This window comes from Alosa pseudoharengus, unplaced genomic scaffold, assembly GCF_046254945.1.
Source record: "Alosa pseudoharengus isolate Yale_2024_CS ecotype anadromous, Long Island Sound unplaced genomic scaffold, YU_APseudo_1.1 YU_APseudo_1.1_scf_13, whole genome shotgun sequence".
Lineage (NCBI taxonomy): Eukaryota > Metazoa > Chordata > Actinopteri > Clupeiformes > Clupeidae > Alosa > Alosa pseudoharengus.
In genome coordinates, this window is record NW_027468598.1 from 16,944,420 (window position 1) to 16,962,060 (window position 17,641).

At 42.4% G+C, this 17,641-nt stretch overlaps 2 protein-coding genes across 2 annotated transcripts in view; both read right to left on the minus strand.

The window, feature by feature from the left end:
* Positions 1-1,810: 1,810 nt before the first annotated feature.
* Positions 1,811-2,677, minus strand: LOC143121149 (somatostatin-2-like). Its single transcript, XM_076281538.1, has 2 exons — positions 2,525-2,677; positions 1,811-2,051 (listed from the first exon to the last, which is right to left on the minus strand). The coding sequence occupies exons 1-2, from the start codon at positions 2,675-2,677 to the stop codon at positions 1,851-1,853; spliced, it is 354 nt and encodes a 117-aa protein (XP_076137653.1). The 3' UTR covers positions 1,811-1,850.
* Positions 2,678-3,507: 830 nt separating this feature from the next.
* The window catches only part of col4a3 (collagen, type IV, alpha 3), a 54,065-nt gene continuing 39,931 nt past the window's right edge, over positions 3,508-17,641 (minus strand). Inside the window, exons 37-52 of the mRNA XM_076282313.1 lie at positions 17,090-17,229; positions 16,670-16,796; positions 16,339-16,419; positions 15,945-16,046; positions 15,331-15,378; positions 14,655-14,840; positions 14,054-14,184; positions 13,763-13,835; positions 13,360-13,431; positions 13,073-13,198; positions 12,785-12,883; positions 11,501-11,713; positions 11,135-11,312; positions 10,161-10,275; positions 8,853-9,025; positions 3,508-7,815 (exon numbers count right to left, since the gene is read on the minus strand). Coding sequence (XP_076138428.1) covers positions 7,740-7,815; positions 8,853-9,025; positions 10,161-10,275; positions 11,135-11,312; positions 11,501-11,713; positions 12,785-12,883; positions 13,073-13,198; positions 13,360-13,431; positions 13,763-13,835; positions 14,054-14,184; positions 14,655-14,840; positions 15,331-15,378; positions 15,945-16,046; positions 16,339-16,419; positions 16,670-16,796; positions 17,090-17,229 — 1,940 coding nt within the window. The 3' untranslated portion in view covers positions 3,508-7,739. The remainder of the gene's footprint in view (positions 7,816-8,852; positions 9,026-10,160; positions 10,276-11,134; positions 11,313-11,500; positions 11,714-12,784; positions 12,884-13,072; positions 13,199-13,359; positions 13,432-13,762; positions 13,836-14,053; positions 14,185-14,654; positions 14,841-15,330; positions 15,379-15,944; positions 16,047-16,338; positions 16,420-16,669; positions 16,797-17,089; positions 17,230-17,641) is intronic.

The following is a 17,641-nucleotide window of genomic DNA, read 5'->3' on the forward strand; positions in this document are numbered from 1 at the left end:
ACCTGTCTGTCATGTACCTTGAGCTTCTCCCCCGCACCTCTCCTTAAATGGTCTTCACTTCCTGTCTTGTTAGTTTCCCCAAAGATTATACATAGGCGGATTGTACATAGGCGGGAACCTGGATCGCACAAGGGTCAAAATCCCCCTTTATGCAGACCAGAGGCAGCGACTGTTCCATTCAAGTCATAGCTCATTCAAGCCATAGCTCAGAATTTCACCACATATGCTAAGATCTAGGTTCTATAGAGTTGGGAATGTGAATTTTGTTCATGGTTTCATGATCCTCAAACCCTTCTGACCATTTCGGGTACATTTGTAGCATTTTTTAGCATTCCAGTCTGGAGAAAATCGGCCTTATATCAGGTGTGCGCCTGTTATTTATTCTGCTGCTGTTGATCGTCTCTGTTGTTGTGTGTTTTGTCTGGGAGCCTTTAAGTTTCTCAGTCTGTAACTAAGTGTGTTTCCTGATTTTTGACTTCTGCCTGTCTTTTGGGATTGTGTCCTCTGCCGGTTTTTGGATTGTCTGCTTTTTTTTTCTAATTTCTGTGTATGGTCCCCTGCTTGTCCCCTGGATTTTGTCTTTGTCTGCTGTCTGGATTTGTTGCCATACATTTATGTCACCTGAGCACCATTTTCTGCATGAAAACGAGGCTTTGGTGTCACGCTACATTCACTTAGTGTCACTTACAATGTCAGCTGCTTTGGTAATGATCCTGATGGCTTGGACGAAAGACCTTGAGTCTTTACCATTAAAGGAACCATATGTAAGATTGTGGCCAAAACTGGTACTGCAATCACTTTCAAATTACTGTACAGTGGTGTATCCCCTCCCCCTCCCCCTTGACTCGAGGTTGCCAACCTGGATGCCAAAACACTACTGACTTTGTGATTAGTAGAGAGGGTGGCACATCAGGCCAAAACACAACATGACATGACAAAACACAACATCAACATCCGTTGAGGGCTGCAACTTCACTTTTTAAATGGCAATATCCTGGCCGGACTACTGTTGTCAGTGATATAAGTATTTGAAATGAGCATGATTTCTTAATGTCTAGTGGCATATCAGGGCCATTTTATGATTAATTGAAATACATTTCTTACATATGGTTCCTTTAATGTTTACGATGATGGATGTCAAAGTGGGTTAATGAAGGAAATTGGATCCTGAGATCATAAAAGGATATATGATAGAGGGCTGCATCACGAGAATGGTTAGATATTTTATCCAGATAATTCAGAATGGAAATGTATTAAATGTGTATTGTGTATAACATGATTTTCAGAACATATTTACACATATGTTATGGAATATCAAACTTCTCCTTGTGCTGTCTCCTTTTCTGTGATGGTAGCATGTTGCAGCTTCACATATACATCTCCACGTTGAGCTTTGTGACATAGAGGTGAAGATATGCTAATTAAATACATTTCTGATTTGTGAGTTACGGTCTTACCTAACCAAAACCATGTTGAGCTTAAAACACCGGTAGCCAGCACCTCATCTTGGTGTGCGTTACATCTCTCCTCCATAAAATCATCAAATATAGGCATATAATTCTTAGTATGGTCGTACTCCTACTCTTCAAGTACCTTTTTTGTAGGGTGTGTTACTTCCAGGCACTAGGTGTAGGCCTGTGTGATCAGCAATTGAAAAATGAGCACAAAATAAAGGAGAAGCCAAAGAAAATTAATCGAAGCTTTACTTTTATTTCATAATTTACACAAGTTACATATCCACTAAGGAGATTAAAGCCGCCCAACCAGCATGCCATTCAATCAGATCACTCAAGGTTGGGTGGACCTCAGTGGACGTTCAGTGATTGGGTAGTGTGACAGTGGATGGATGTTCAACAGGAAGTACGCCCTTTCCAGTAGAAGTTTTTGCAGCTAGATTTGCGTTCCTTAGGCGGTAGGTTGTTTTCCACAGAACGTTCCATGTGGAGGTCATCTTTGGCCCCCACCGTAGAGACCTCCCTGTCCTGAGTCTCCGGTGCCTCCGGTAGAGACAGCTGGGATAGCAGGTCCTCCATCGCACGCTTATTCCATTCCTATCTCAGAGAGTGGGGAGAGATTAACAAAGAATGGATGGTTGAACATCATCACACATTAGCATGTTTTCATTGACAGTGAAAGACCTTGCTTATACTGTTTGTCATATTGTATGAGCATTGTCTTCATTCTTAGCATTCACAAATGCTATGCCTATGGGGGCATAACAGATAGCCTAATTGTCCATTAAGCATCTGGAATATTCTGGTTTCAGAAAAGAATTCTGAAAAATCCCCTGATTTACCAAATCTGTTAGCGTGTCTAGGTTGAGTGTAGCCCATCTAAGCTAACTGAGCAGTTCTGAACAGTTCTTGTCAAGCAGACTTGCTGTGTTGTGCTGAGTGTCTTACCTGCATGATGCACCTTGCAACTCTGAACAGTGTATCCCATCCTTCCTTATCTGTTTTTGTTTGTTTACTGCTGTTCTGTATGCCACCTGTCTAGTGTCGCTTCTGTTTGTGTTGTTTCTTACCTGTGTTGCCATGCCAGCAGCGCGAGCTCTCTGAAGTAGCCTGTTGTGACGGAGGTCCAGGTCCAGGTCGGGCTGTGAGGCGGCACTGTGGCTGCACAGAACCAGAGACAGACCCAGCAGGGCCAGAGAGCAGTGGATCCCACAGAACCTCATCATGAGCTGGGCTGAGCTGGTGGAGCTGTGCTGGTGGTTTGTCTTGGTCCTGGTCTTTGACGGCGAGGCACTGTCTGTGGTTCTGGTGGTTGCTTCTTATCATCCCCCCTTTTTAAAGCTGGTTGGAGTGAGTGACAGTTGGCCAGGTTGCCTGGCAATGATGGAATGGTCAGTCGTAAAATGTAACTCAGTGGAAGAAATTTCCATCCAAGGAATCTTCCAATTTGAACAGAATCTTCCAGCAAAAGCTTAATACCCATTAGTAAATTCAAATGACATGCACCAATGAATGACATGCCCCCCAGAGGATGATGGTGCCTCCACAGAGAGCAGCAGTAAAACACTTAGTCTCTGCACTTAGGACTAATCTAACTCAAACACAACACAGAAATGCAGCCGGGATGCACCAAACATAATGGACCCTTATGTAGCCCCTCAACCCTGACTAGGGTCTGTATGTTTCTGTAGTTATGTGTGTGTGTGTGTGTGTGTATGAGAGATGGTGTGTGTGATATGTGTATGTGTATGCTTGTTCAGGTGCATGCATTAATGTGTGTGTTCATATGTGTATGAGATGGTTTCTGTAATGTTGGCTGGCTCATTCTTGTCACATATTTTGGAACATTTAGAACATAGTCTGCATGACCTAAGAATGTTAATGTTCTCATAGTGTCCTAATTAATATGAATTATACGATAGTGATGCTCCAAAATTATCGAAATTGAAATTGTGATACCAAAACCAACAAATTATAGTTGTCACCTACAATTGTATTTTATGAAATATACACTCCAAAAGGCAGAGACCAGACCTTTTTTTTTTACTGAGAATGACAGGAAGCAGATGTTTTATTATGTTCAAAATTCAGTAGTGTACACAGAAACACAGATTTGGGTAAGAGGCAAATAGAAGAAAATAATAAAACAAACATTTATGGTAGATAGAAATTAATAAAAGGTTTTGTTAAGTAAAACTAAGCACCATTATGAAATCGAGAATTGCTGAAAAACTCTATGTATGAGGCATTCTGTCTAAACATTCCAGTTAATATCCAAAAGGCTCAGTTGAGCTGACCCGGATGTCATAAGCCACAATTAGTGCATAAATGATCAAAAAGTGATGGCTCCAAATATCTTCCAACGTCACACATCGTCCTTGATGATGTTTTGGCCTACTATACCCAAATTGGTTTCAGCACCACACCATCTTGCACCTCTTTTAGCTGTTGAATGGATTTCTAAAGACACAGCTTTGTCATATTCACCTCTCATGCAACCTACCATATCATACAGTATATTGCATTGTTTGTTTGATAAAAAATTACAGCAGATAAAAATCTATAACTACAAAACAGTGAGAACAATCGAACATACAGTACCATGGAAAAGAGTTAGAGGAAGTGTCAGAGGAACACTATCAGAAACACATACTGCTTTGTCTTCTCCATATATTGCAGGTCATTTAAAATCAAATAATGTTTTCTCTCCATGCTGAAACTGTTTTCAGTCAGTAGCCAGGCACAGGCTATAATAGGCCACAAAGCCTATTTGGCTTGTACTGCCGAATAGGCTTTGTGGCCGTAGTTATGCAGATTATCTTTATTGGAATATTAGACAGTTTTGTTCCTGTTCCAGAAGGTGTGCTCAGAACATAAAATCTTTTAAAAATATGACTTGACTTTTCCTGCCCAAGATGCAATAAGCAGCATTCTGGGCAGCCTGAAACTTTAGATGTTGAATATAACCTACAAGGTTTTATTCAGTTTCTAGACATTTATTCAACGTGGTTGACTTTGGTTTGATTTAAGATTTTTTATAAATATAGGCATTTCATATATACATACATAAAAAAGTAGAGACAATCTATTCAATCTATTTTCCATAGCACCAGACTTTAATAAGTCTCCTAGACAGTATGTAAGAGATGAATATGTGGGGTTATGAGTGTATCTGTGCTTGCAATGTTTCTTTTTTTCTTTTTACTATTTAGTTAGTTATATTTTCCTATTCTGGTGTACTGTATGTATTTCTTGGCCAAAATTGGGCCTCATGCAAAAAGCGGTATCTGAAAAAGATTTTCTCTTATTTTTATTTGTCAACTTCTCTCCATTCCTTACTCCTGCAACTCTGGTAAAGCACAAGTCTTACATACTCTCCCCTTCGTTTTTCAATGATTGTTGAAACTCAAATTCTAAATTTCACAAAATGCAAATGTAGCCACACCCATTCTCGTATACTCTAAAAGGTCACAAACTTATGTGCACTACCTCACTAAGACAAGGATCATGCACAAACAGAAAAAGTGTTCTCTGGATACATCAAATGTACGTCTGTATCCACAGTATAGCCTACTGCTCAAATATACCTCTACCATTACGCGGCAGTCATATTATGCACTGCTATGCGGTAGGCCTATGTCTACATTTTTACGAAGTGTATGTGTGTGTGTGTGCGCGTGTGTGTGTTTGTATGTGTTTATGTGTATACGTGTGTGTCTGTGTGCATACATGTGAGTGTGTGTGTGTGCTATGTGTGTGACTTCAGTACAGTGCTTGAGTAAGACAAGTTTGCAATGACAAGTCTGCAAATTGTACTTTGAGTTCGGTGACCCCCAAAACCACATCTGTATCTGAATTGCATAAGTGCACTTCTGCCTTTAAGCATCAGTCATACCCTGCATGTGTGTGCTAGTGTATGTGACTCTGTCTGTACAAACTTGTACTGCCACTGTGACTGTGTGTACTCTTGTGCATGAGGGTGTGTATGTGTGCGCGTGTGTGTACGTCACATCCACAAGAAGTGATCATTGGGGTCCAAACAGATGTTGAAATGTGTCAGTTGCAGCACCGCTTATGGACAGAATTCTGCAAAATGTGGTGTGCTTCAGTGCATGCAAAGATTGTGGCAGTTATTCAGCATGTTCATTTTTGTAAACTTCAACTTTACACCACAAGATGTTGGCACATGCATATCCTGAAAGAGTGAAATATGTTAATTGCAGCACCCCCTATGGGTACTATAGGGCAGTTTTGTTATTTTGTTATGTTTGTGATCTTGGTGGGAATTCCGTAGTAGTCCATTAGGCGCCATAGGAATGTCCTGTCTATGCTGCTTTCTCAAAGTCAATGAAGTTGATGTATAGTCACACGTTCCATTCGATAGACTGTTCAATGATGATGTGTAGTGCTGCTATGTATTCTGTGCATGAGCGGACATTCCTGAATCTTGCTGGCTGATCCCGGAGCCTCTTGTCTACAGCTTCATGTAGATGACTGAGAATGACTCGGTTGAGGAGCTTACTGTGAATGGAAAGTAGGGTGATGGTAGTTGTTACTTTAAGTGATTCATGGGGAATGTTGTTGGTTGATAGCAGCCTTGATTTCTGCTTTAGTTGGTCTACCACACCTGATTTGTAATGGTATCGTGGCCTTAGGAATATGTCTTTGATCTGCTAGTGCAGGTCTTTTCATACCTCTTCAAAATGTTCTACCCATCTGTCTAGTTGGGTTTCCTGAGTTGAAATCAATTAGCCGTTCTTGTCTAAAATTGGTTTATTGGTATGTTCCAGACAGCTTCATACTGTAGTGATGTTATATAGTTCTATAGAACAGAGAGTTCATGTTCCTTTGAATCACTGCAAGCTTTGGTTCCTTGGGTAGCCTGTCCACCTGTGATCTCTTGTCCCTCCTGATGTTTTTTCACACTTCTTTGTGTCATCTGTTGTACTCCTTTTGTGCTTCTGCCTTTTCAGCTCGTGTTCTTGAGATGTTTACCTTTTCTTTGAGCTCTCTCTTCTGTTGGGTTGATTTTAGGGTTTCTGGTGTTATCCACTCTTTGTGCTTTTGGGTCCACCTCCCTTAGGCCTCCTCACAGGTTGAGCTCCAAGCTGATTTTAGATTAGATGTCCCCACTCTTAGTTTATAGCATTAAAGCTATACTTGGAAAGTCCAATAGGCACAAACACACCAGCAGACATTGGACTTAAAGCAAAGTTACCCTGCATGCTACTGCATGGCAAATATGAACACACAGCAGGACACAACCTTAGGGGTTTAGGGGGCATTACTAATGGTAACTGAGGTTCCATCGAGGTTCATCATATGGTGTACCAGGTTAAGAGCACCTTTGGGTGCACCCAGAGTCGACGTTGCTTATTTTTTTCTCTTATGAGAAAATTTAAGAGAAATTCAAGAGAATGTTGCTGCATGAGACCAATTGTTACAAAAAAAAACCTTTTTGAATTTGAATTTACAAAAAACAAGACCAATATACACATAAAAGCCACTGTCAGCTTAAAGGTTGTATCAGCGATAGCTGAGATACGTCACTTCTGTTGATGTTCAAACAAAACAGAGAGCTAGCTCGCTACTCCCTCCCCCTCTCCTTTCGTGCAATTAAAACTCTCCTAAACTAGCATCTCGTCGGGTATTGGTTGAAACACTTTATTTTGCCTTTGAGTGGTTGCCAACACTTGTTGGTAGCAATTGTTTTTGTGTACAGATCTCGGAACCTAGGCTGCCTACAAAGACGCTTTTTTTTGACGGCGTGCTTATGGGGCAGACAGCTAGTGGATCATTAGGGAATATTAGATGAATGTGATCATTTATGTTTGGGCCTTTTTTGGGCCTGAAATCGCTGATACAACCTTTAAGAGCCAAAGCAAGAGAAGCAATCAAAATGTATGAAAAGTGTGGTTCCATGATGCTATATTCTATTTGGTTTTGTATACTTTCAGAAGCGCTAAAAAAGTACCAATGACATCTACAACTTAACTAGCTGCATACTGTTAATGCTCTAATAGTTTGACTGAAGGAGTACAAAAAAAGCAGAGAAGGCAAAAGACCAAGACCAAAGTCCGAGAAAAAAAAAGAAAGACCGAGAAGAAAGAAACCAGTGTTTGAACTCAGAGAGCTGATCATCAGCTAGTTCGTCACATTTAGCACCACTGGGTCATGCGAGTCCATCTTCATGTTGCATGACGGAAGGCACTGATGATGGGGTGCCAGGATCATGTGTGTGTAAGTCTGTTACAGAGGGCAGTGCCTCTGCCCTCTGGCCCTGGTCTAGTTCTTCATGCAGACTCGACAGCGGCCAATGAGGTTGCCAGGGGTGTCCTTCACTGTCTGTGGAGATGGTTTACTGCAGAGAACCACAGACACAGAAAATGATTAGGAAAGGCAAAGGCTATTTTTACCCTGGTACAAATATCAATGTATGCTATTTGTACTAGTGTATAATTAGAAGTGTACTGTATGCTATCCGTACCCTGGTGTAAAGCAATGTGTGTTATTTACTGATATACTGCAGTATACTGCAGTACTGATGAGCAAAGACTATTTTCACCCTGATACAAATAATGTATGCTATTTGCACCAGTGTATAATTAGACCCTGGTGTAAATAGTAATGTGAGCTATTTACACCCTGGTTTGAGAATTGCTTTCCTCTTTGTTTCTTCTACAAATTGCACGCCTCTGCAGAGACATTGGTACACATGTGCACTTATATTTAGGGACGCAAATACCAATAGCTACTTTTCTCAACCGCTCTGGCCAAAATGCTTCTCACGGGAATCAGACCGCGGACTCCCAAGTGCCATACCGTTGTGCTAACCACTTATCTATCTGTCCACATACCATTGAGAGTTTGCAGGCAAATTTAGACCTGACCTGATCATGAGATTGCTGTTAACCAACAAACTGATGGTTGTATGTATTCACTGAACAAAGATTATGAAAATAAAACACAACTTTTACACTAGAAAATTCATCAAAACTGAAACCTTTCTGAATTCTTCTCTTTCTGCTGACAAAAAACAAAAACAAATGGCCGCCATTTTTTTTGTGCATGCACAATGCATTTCTTTGTCAGGTATCATACAGGGTGTGAATAGCCCAGCTGTGTGGCCAAGGCTTATTGTACCAGGGGTGCAAATAGCCACTCCGTTAGGATAACTATGCATCATGGGATAGACATGCACACATATACTGTACATCTCTATCCACATGCATGAATATGCAAACATGACCAGACCACACAAGTACTGTACACATGCACAAACTTGTACAAAAATCCATATGAACAATCTCTCTCTCTCTCACACACACACACATACACACACACACACACACACACACACACACACACACACACACACACACACACACACAGAGATACCTGAACATGCTGTTGGGGTTCAGAGATGCCAGCCAATAACTGTAGGAGTCGGTGTAGTAGTTGCAGGTGCCGCGGCCGTGGCACTCGATGAAGGGGATCCTGCGGAAGTGCTCCAAGCAAGAGCCAGGGGACGCCAGGGGCTGCCCTGACCCTTCAGCTCCAGCGCCCAATTGCTGGGGGTAGACGAAGGAGAGGAGGGGAGAGAGGGATGACGGGACAGAGAGAGAGAGAGAGAGAGAGAAAGTGGTGATATCAGAAGGGTGAGAGGGAGGGAAGACAGATAGACAGATAAAACAGTAGAGTACAAAGGGAAGGAGAACATGGGAAGTAGGAGAGGGGGCAGAGCAGAGGGTAATGGTAGACATGTGAATGTGAGAGAAACATCCTAAAACATTTTAAACATTTCAAACAAGAATTAGGTATTACGCAATGGAGAGCAGTGAAAACTGGACGAGTCATGAGACTTCATCCTTGCAATTAACTGATTCATTAAGGCATAGATGCACTTACATATGCAAACATATTTACGATTTTAGGTCACTGAACACAGTTTGTTATAATAATAATGGGCTGTTCATCTATAAAATAATAGCCCTGAGACCAGCTCTAATAGCCAATTGCAAACCCTGATGCTCTACAGTTTTACAAATTCCACACTGATACAGGGCCCACATTTGTGTGAGCAGCTATTTCCTTCTGTTATATTTTAGTCATTTTCTTTGTCATACTATTTTCTTGGTTCTTTGTTTAAAGCCACAGAAATGGCGGGAACAGGAACATTTTTGTAAGCAGACAGAATGTTGTCATCGTACAATGGCAAATGGCATAGGCCTAATTAATCGTTCCCCTACAAGAGACATCTAAGGCCATATTACTGCCCCCCCCCCTCCTCCAATCTGACCCCAGACAGGAATGTCATTATATCTAACCATGAGTGTCCTAGACCTGGGTTCATTGTCTAGGCTTCACTTTGCAACATTGTGCTGTGCTGTGCGTGGAGCAGAGCTACTATAACTCTGCTGTAACACCCAGAATAAAGAATAAATAACTATTCTTTCGCAAGCCAGCCTCAAGTTTTACCTGCTCTAGCATTGGATTGACATTGAATCAACTCGGTGTCTCCATTTGGAATTAAAGAGACGGTTTTTAATAGCATTCTTCACTTCCATTATGTAAGAATTTTGTAAAACAAGAAAGGCTGCTTGTATTTGAGTATGTTCAAATATGTGTATTATACTGTATATCCATAGCTATTTATGTATTATATATTACAGGTCCACATTAGAGTGTTGAAGGCCATCCCCTTACCATGACAAAAGAGTATCCCTGCCACAGGGAGAGCCAACCACGAGGGCAGTCTGGGACCAGGCTCGTCTGGCTGTGCACAGCGATGATGTTTGCCCTGGCCTCACACACAACACACCTGAAAGAAGAGAAACAGGAGCAAACAGAGGTGATATATTAAAGAGAAACTTAGCAGTTTTGGCAAATTCTTCGCTGTTTTCTCGCTTTTTGCTCGCAGGTTTCTCTGCAGAGCTCCTCCTACAGCTTCAGAGTATATATTTGACGAAATTCCTCAATCTATCAGACTGCCGTTTCCCCTGTTCCTCCGACAACGGTTTGCTGGCTTTCTGCTTCTTTGCAGTGGCTCTGCCATGACAAATGTCTGAGAAACTCCATCGCTACCTTGTTCTAGCCGGTGCCTGGCGTGAGAAACTCCATCACTACCTTGTTCTAGCCGGTGCCTGGCGTGTATGTGTGTAGTGCAGTAAAGCAATGTGTTACATCGCAAGCTATGGCTGCAAGATTTTCTGTCTCTGAGGCCGTCGGCCCGCCGGCCCAAAGTTGCAAGGGTGTTTTTTCTGCTCACAGGCGCTAGGGGGAAGTGAGACGGCCACCATTCAACCCGAAAAAGTCATATAACCATTTCAATGACAATGAATGAAGCTGTTCTATAAAGGTATAAAAAAACTTCACAGAAAAACATGACCAATCACACATGTTCTCTGTCCAGGCGGAAGACGCTCTTGCATGTCCACACAGATCTAAGGAAACCAGTGTTTTAGAATTAGAATTTTCACTTTAGAGGGCATTTGTAAAAAACTTGAAGACAAAATGCTGTTTACATGTGGACGAAAGGCCCAAATGCGTAAAAGAATATCAGTATTAAAAAATATCCGGGTATGTGTGTACAGGGCCTAAGTTGCCTCTCTTTGATAGTATTTCCCCCTCCCTGACAGATGAAGTCAGTGTTTAGTATCATGATTGTTGGGTGAGCGTACCTGCTTACGTATTTCTCCAGTTCAGAGCCAGAGATTAGGGCCATGTCACTGGGCATTGGATGGTCAGTGGAGAGCCAGTAGGAGTAGTCGTTTCGAGAGGCGTAGCGACATGTGTTGTCCGTATTGCAGAAAAGGAAAGGCATGCTGGAGAAGCGCATCAGACAGCTGCCCATGGTACCTGCACACAAGATTGTACGCACACACACACACACACACACACACACACAAACACACACACACACACACACGTTTGATTTGAAAATTCATAACTTTGAAGCCATTTGCACCTTCACCTCACTGACAAAATAGCCATTTTAAGTTTGTGTCTGTGTGTGTATGTGCATGTTTGGGCAACTTTTCTTGTACCTAGATCTTGTCCATGCCCTCTGTTGTTGCCATTGATGAAGAGCAGCGAGTAGCCAACGTAGAGCTGCTTGGTGCCGGCAGGGCAGCATGGGTTTGTGTCCTTCTGACTGTGGTGGGTGAACAGGAAGCCGTCACCAGCCACACCTCCATTCACCAGGCCACGGGTCCCCTTAATACCTTTCTGACCCTTACGGCCCGGGTAGCCCGGAGGACCTGAGAACAACACGCACACACACACACACACACGGACATACACATGGACATACACACACAGAGACACACAAACACAAGCATGGATAAATGTACTTCTATGTACTTCATATATGAATGCATTGCATTTGCTGTTCACCATAGTAATATAGTAATATAGGATATATATATGACAATGTATAATGATATATATATACATATATGTTCCAAGTGAAAAACTACCGAGTAAAGGCCTCCGTACATAGGCGCTGACATGAGGGTGGCACATTCCACTTTCGATTACATTAGATTCCATTGTTTTCCCCACACCACACACCAGTGTCAAACATTTCAGTTCTATTCAGTTCTGCGTCACTCAATAAAATCCATTGTTTATTCAATTCTTCTCAGCACTCATGCAGGTGCCTATATGTGGAGCGTTTAAAAGTGTATTTTAATGTATCGATTCTACCTTAACACAGATGATTTCACTAATCAGCAGATTTGACAGACTGAATAATTATGCTAGTTAAAATCAACTGGTTTAGTGAATCATTGGGAATATGTGGTAGGACTTTCAGACCCCGTTTACATTTATTCTTAAAATGTGTCCTGGGTGATCTGATCACAGGTGGTCAGTTCTAAATACAAGTGTAAACAATCATCAAGACGCATTGTGATCTGATCACTCAAACCACTTGTCGAAGTGGTCTGAGATGCATTTGACCACATAGCTTTTGTAGTGTAAACTCAAATGCGTTCTGATGAGTTCCAGAGGATGGGAGTTCTAATGAATGTGACGTTAGAAATAGCGGAATCTAAACACAAGTGGTCAGCAACGTCTCTGCATGTACACCTTGAATACAAGTGTTGTGTGATGTGTCTCGCCTGACCACTTGTGATCTCTAAACCCTGTGATCGGATCACCCAAGAACAAAAAACAAATATAAACACGATCTTACTTTCAAAAGCGGGAGTTTTTCAACTCTGACATGTGATCTGGCAGGCTAGCCTGAATCAGGTCAGAGAGTTGTCGGCATGATACCAACCACTAGACAAAATAAAGATAGTCTGAACAGGTCCCTGCATGCTCACCTTGCGTGCCTGGAAATCCTCTGTCTCCTTTTTGCCCTGGATATCCAGGCAGACCCTGGAATCCTATTCTACCTTGGAAGCCTTTCACACCGCTCGGTCCTGTAGAGATGAAGAGGGCATGGGTTACAGTAGGATGGGCAGAAACGTCAACAAGGTTGAACAAATCCAGCAATGTATTTAGTGATGTAAACACACGCACAACTGTGTCTGCAAGTGTTTTTATTTATGTAGATACCAATCCCTGTGAATGTGTGTGTGTGTGTGTGTGTGTGTGTGTGTGCTCACAACCTGGCCGTCCATTCAGTCCCGCTTCTCCAGGTCTCCCTGCTTCACCCTTTCGTCCTAGGGGTCCAGGCTGACCTGGGTCTCCTGGCACCAGAATCACTGGATTGTTCACACTTGATCCTGGAAGTCCTAAAGACCAAAGAATTACAGGAAATGTCATTACATTTGGTATGCTTGGGTGACCTCTGGTTTCAGCAATCACACTCTTATGGCAGAGAGGCTCAGTTCAGTTGTACAGCTATTCTCTTCTCCATAATGTGTTTTGTTATTTGGAAATTAGTTCATCTTACCTTTAGGTCCAGGCTCTCCTTTTCGTCCAGCACATCCTAGTTGTCCTGTAGCTCCAGCGACTCCTTTCTGACCTGTGTGCACACAGAGGCTAGTCACACGCATGAGCCTACTCTCCTTAAAATGTTGACATTTACTGGGTTGGCTGATGGATGACATGAAATCACTGAAGGACTGGACAGGATGATGAGCAGCTTGGTCAACGTTTTTAATTGGGTTTCAAGAGTTTTTTTTTTCATGATGAGTTATGAGTCCTATATTTATGCCAACACTGAAACTAGCATGATCCTCCTGATCCCTGAACAGCCAATCCCAGCTCAAATGTATGCCTGGGATTCCTACAGTATACTGTATACACTGTATGTATGTGAGCCAGTGTGCTTAGATGTGCATAAATATGCTTACCAGTGGGTCCCTGACCACCTTCTCGCCCCATGGCACCTTTATCTCCATTAAACCCTGGGGGTCCCGGTAATCCCTAGAAACACAATTGTGCTTGAATGCTTTAGCCGAGTGGCATAATTATGTTTCTTTCACTGGGTCACTGCTGGATTATAGCCCTAGAAGATCTGCAGTCTGGTGGTAAAATACACTTCATACCATGTGCATGTATGTACAAATATTATTTTTTTGTATTCGTTTCCTAATAAATGTTGCAGCATGCACATAATGTGATATGTATGTTCTCTTTCTCACTGCTATGCCTGGCTGTCCGGTGTCTCCTTTGTATCCGGGATAACCTGGCAGTCCTGGGTAGCCCTTGTCCCCCTTGTCTCCTTTAAGGCCAGGTCCGGGGGGCCCCCTGGGACCCTTTAAGCCCTTTGGTCCTGCAGAGCATCAGAGGGGTCAGAAGTCAGTAACAGGGCATCCTATCTGCCTCCGAGTGAGCGACTGCCGTGTAGCATTGAATGCTCTTAAATTGAATTTAATTGAATCCGTTAAATGTGCCCTTCTATTGCGTCACATTTCTCTTTCAAAATAGCAGAGCAACACGTGTGATAGAAAGTAAATAGATAATGGTTGCCCGACAAAAGTTTTGCTCAAAATGTTGTGTTGCCTCATGCTGCACAACACTGCTTCACATCACATACAGTTAGGACACTGAAATTAAAAACAATTAAACTGTAACGAAACTGATTTTATCGCTAACACTCGCTCACATTGTGTGTAGTTAGGATATTCTTGAATTTCCCCTTGGGGATCAATAAAGTATTTATATATCTATCTATCTATCTATATGGTGGAAGATATGGACAGCACTGCTAACGGGTCCTTTAATCAGGGCATGTGTTCTTACCTGAAGGTCCATGTGGTCCGCAGGGGCCCCTGTCTCCTTTGGGGCCATCCACACAGCGCCCTACAATGCCTGGAGGTCCGGGTGGCCCCTGGGGGCCCACTAGTCCTGGGGGTCCCGTGTCTCCTACTTCACCCCATGGCCCAAGGGGACCGTAGGGGCCTGGAAAACCCACATCTCCCATCATACCTGCAGAGAACAGAAGGACACACACACACACATAAGCAAAATTCTATGATAGTGCAAATGCTAAGCATCAAGAGTAAAAAAAAAAAAAAAAAAACCTTTTAAGGGAGTAGTCTCTTACTTACGCCTACGTCTAATCTAGCTGTGAAGAGCGAAATATCTGTGTGTCTGTTCATCTGTCTGTGTATGTGTGTGTCTTGAGTAGGACTGTTCATCTAATCGACTCCAGACTCGGCAAGTGTATGGCCAGGGACCTGAGATATTCAGATCAATAAGTCATCATTGCCAAATGTAAAGCAGTTTGAGCTGCATTCTGTGCTATACAAATAAAGCTTATTATTATTATTATCATTATGAATATCATTAAAAGGTATGTGGGACTCATGAATCCTGTATTATTGATTGTCAGTGTGTCCTCATGTATGTATGTATGTATGTACAGTATGTACAGTATGAGTGTGTGTGTGTGTGTGTGTGTGTGTGTATGTCATACCTTTTATCCCCTTTGGTCCCGGTGGTCCTGGGGGGCCATATTCAGACGCTGCATAGACACAAGAACACAATAAAGCACTCAAATTATCAGCTTGCCTGAGTGTGTGTACACAGTGGGTATGAATATTGTATGTCTCAATATCCTTTTTGTGGTGTATTTGTTGGTGAGTATAACATGCAAACAAGACTTTGCCAATGAAATATGATGCCAAAGTAAAATAGATGTAATTTAAACATATATAATCCTATGCTAGACAAGTCTGCTTGATATAATGTCCTCGACATAGGGCTTGTAACAGAAAAAGAGTAATTATGTCTACTTATCACCATATTTTGTAATTGTGTCTACTTATGTCAATGTTTCTGTATTGTTTTATTTGTTTCTGTTTGTTACTACTACATGTCTATTTGTTGAATGTATAGAGTTAACACCTACCGCAGTCAAATTCCTTGTGTACGTAAGTATACTTGGCCAATAAAACTGATTCTGATTCTGATTGTGTCTACTTATGTTGATGTTTCTGTAATTGTGTCTACTTATGTTCATGCTTCTGTGATTGTGTGTGGGTTGGTGGGGTGGGTGAACGTGGGGATCTGTGGAGGGTAATATCTCACCTCCTATATCTCCCTTCTCTCCTGCTGGTCCTGGAATCCCATCCCTGCCTTGGTTCCCTCTGACCCCCGGAGGGCCTGGGTCCCCTGGCCGGCCGTCCGTCCCTGCAGTCAGAGATGGAGGTGGTGAGGAGGAGGAGGAGGAGGAGGAGTAGGGGAGGAGAAAGGAAGGTGGAATGATGAAGAGTGGATAAAACACAACGGTAACGCTTTAGAACACAACACACAAGACACAACAACATACAACACCATCATGTGCACAACCCATTCTCCCATCAGTCTCCAATCACTGACATTGTGTACCTTCAGTTTTGAAATGGGAAAAAGGTTTTAGTTTGGTTTCTGTTTCGGAACTTGTTTTGTCGTCATAATATTTCTCCGACACACTCTCACACACCTGGGAGGCCACCTGGTCCCGGAAGGCCGCGAGGACCTTGAAGGCCATCGCTGCCCTTCTCTCCTCCGCGTCCTGGAGGACCTGAGGGAGATAGGACAAGAGAATGTTGGAAGACAAGTTATCTATGCAAGAGAATCTAACTTTACCAGAAACCTAAGATAATTCAAAACTAACTACTGCTTGTATGTGCATTCGTAGGGCAACAACTTGGTGTGCTGTGCTATGTGTGTGTGTGTGTGTGTGTGTGTGTGTGTGTGTGTGTGTGTGTGTGTGTGTGTGTGTGTGTGTTTGTTTATGTGTGTGGGGGGGGGCTCTGTTACTGGGCTCTTACCTGGCAATCCTGGTAGCCCAGAAACACCTCTCTCTCCAGTGAACCCTTTTAAGCCATGATTACCGGATTCCCCTGAAGGGCCCTTGGGGCCTCTGATCCCCTTCCCGCCGGGGTTCCCCGGCTCCCCCTGGTGGAGGGAGGAATGGTCGCAAGAAGTTGAGAGGTAAAGAGCGCCACAGAGAAAGATAAATGTTAAAAAAAAATTGTACGATGGCCTGATGATAGTCAAGTTTGATCATTTTAAGTATCAAAGAAGCATGTGCATGCAGGCGCACAAACAATATGTTGATCTATACGATAATTCCAATCACAATTCCAACCTAATTACAATTCATATCCTCTATCTGCTGAATAGAAAGACAATGTTGCTAAGACTTTTTACACAGCACATGCATGTAGGGGACATGACGGTTTTGCTACCCTTGGTCCTTGAGCGCCCTTAGAACCTTCTCCAGGTGGGCTTGCATTTCCCTTGGGGCCTTTGGCTCCCTTCACTCCTGGAACTCCTGCAGGTCCCTCTGAGCCCGAAGAGCCTTTTTCACCTTTTTGTCCCTTCAAACCTGAGAAAGAATGAACATGGGTTAACACAGGTGACATACTGTGTGTGTGTGTGTGTGTTAACATTAAAGATTAAATAAAAAATGACGTTAGTCCGCACACTGAAAAACTCCTTATAAAAAAGATTTTAATCACCGCATGTGGTGATTAAAATCTTTTTTTATAAGAAATATTTTTTATAAGGAGTTTTCAGTGTGCGGACTAACGTCATTTTTTATTTCTGAAGTATTCGGGTCCAGCACCTGTTTGAATCTGGGTGTGCGCGTTCTTTTTTTGTATTTTTTGTATTTTTTGTATTTTTAACATTAAAGATGCCCTAGGGTCAGGATTGTAGCCTACATTTGTATCCATACATACACTGCCGTTTAAAAGTTTGGGGTCACTTACAAATGTCCTTGTTTTCATCATTAATGT

Coding starts and splice junctions, on each gene's coding strand:
- LOC143121149 (XM_076281538.1), bottom strand. CDS start 2,677: ATGAGGTTCTGTGGGATCCACTGCTCTCTGGCCCTGCTGGGTCTGTCT. Junction 2,052..2,524: donor CTGCTGGCATGGCAACACAG/GTAAGAAACAAC, acceptor TCTCTGAGATAG/GAATGGAATAAGCGTGCGAT.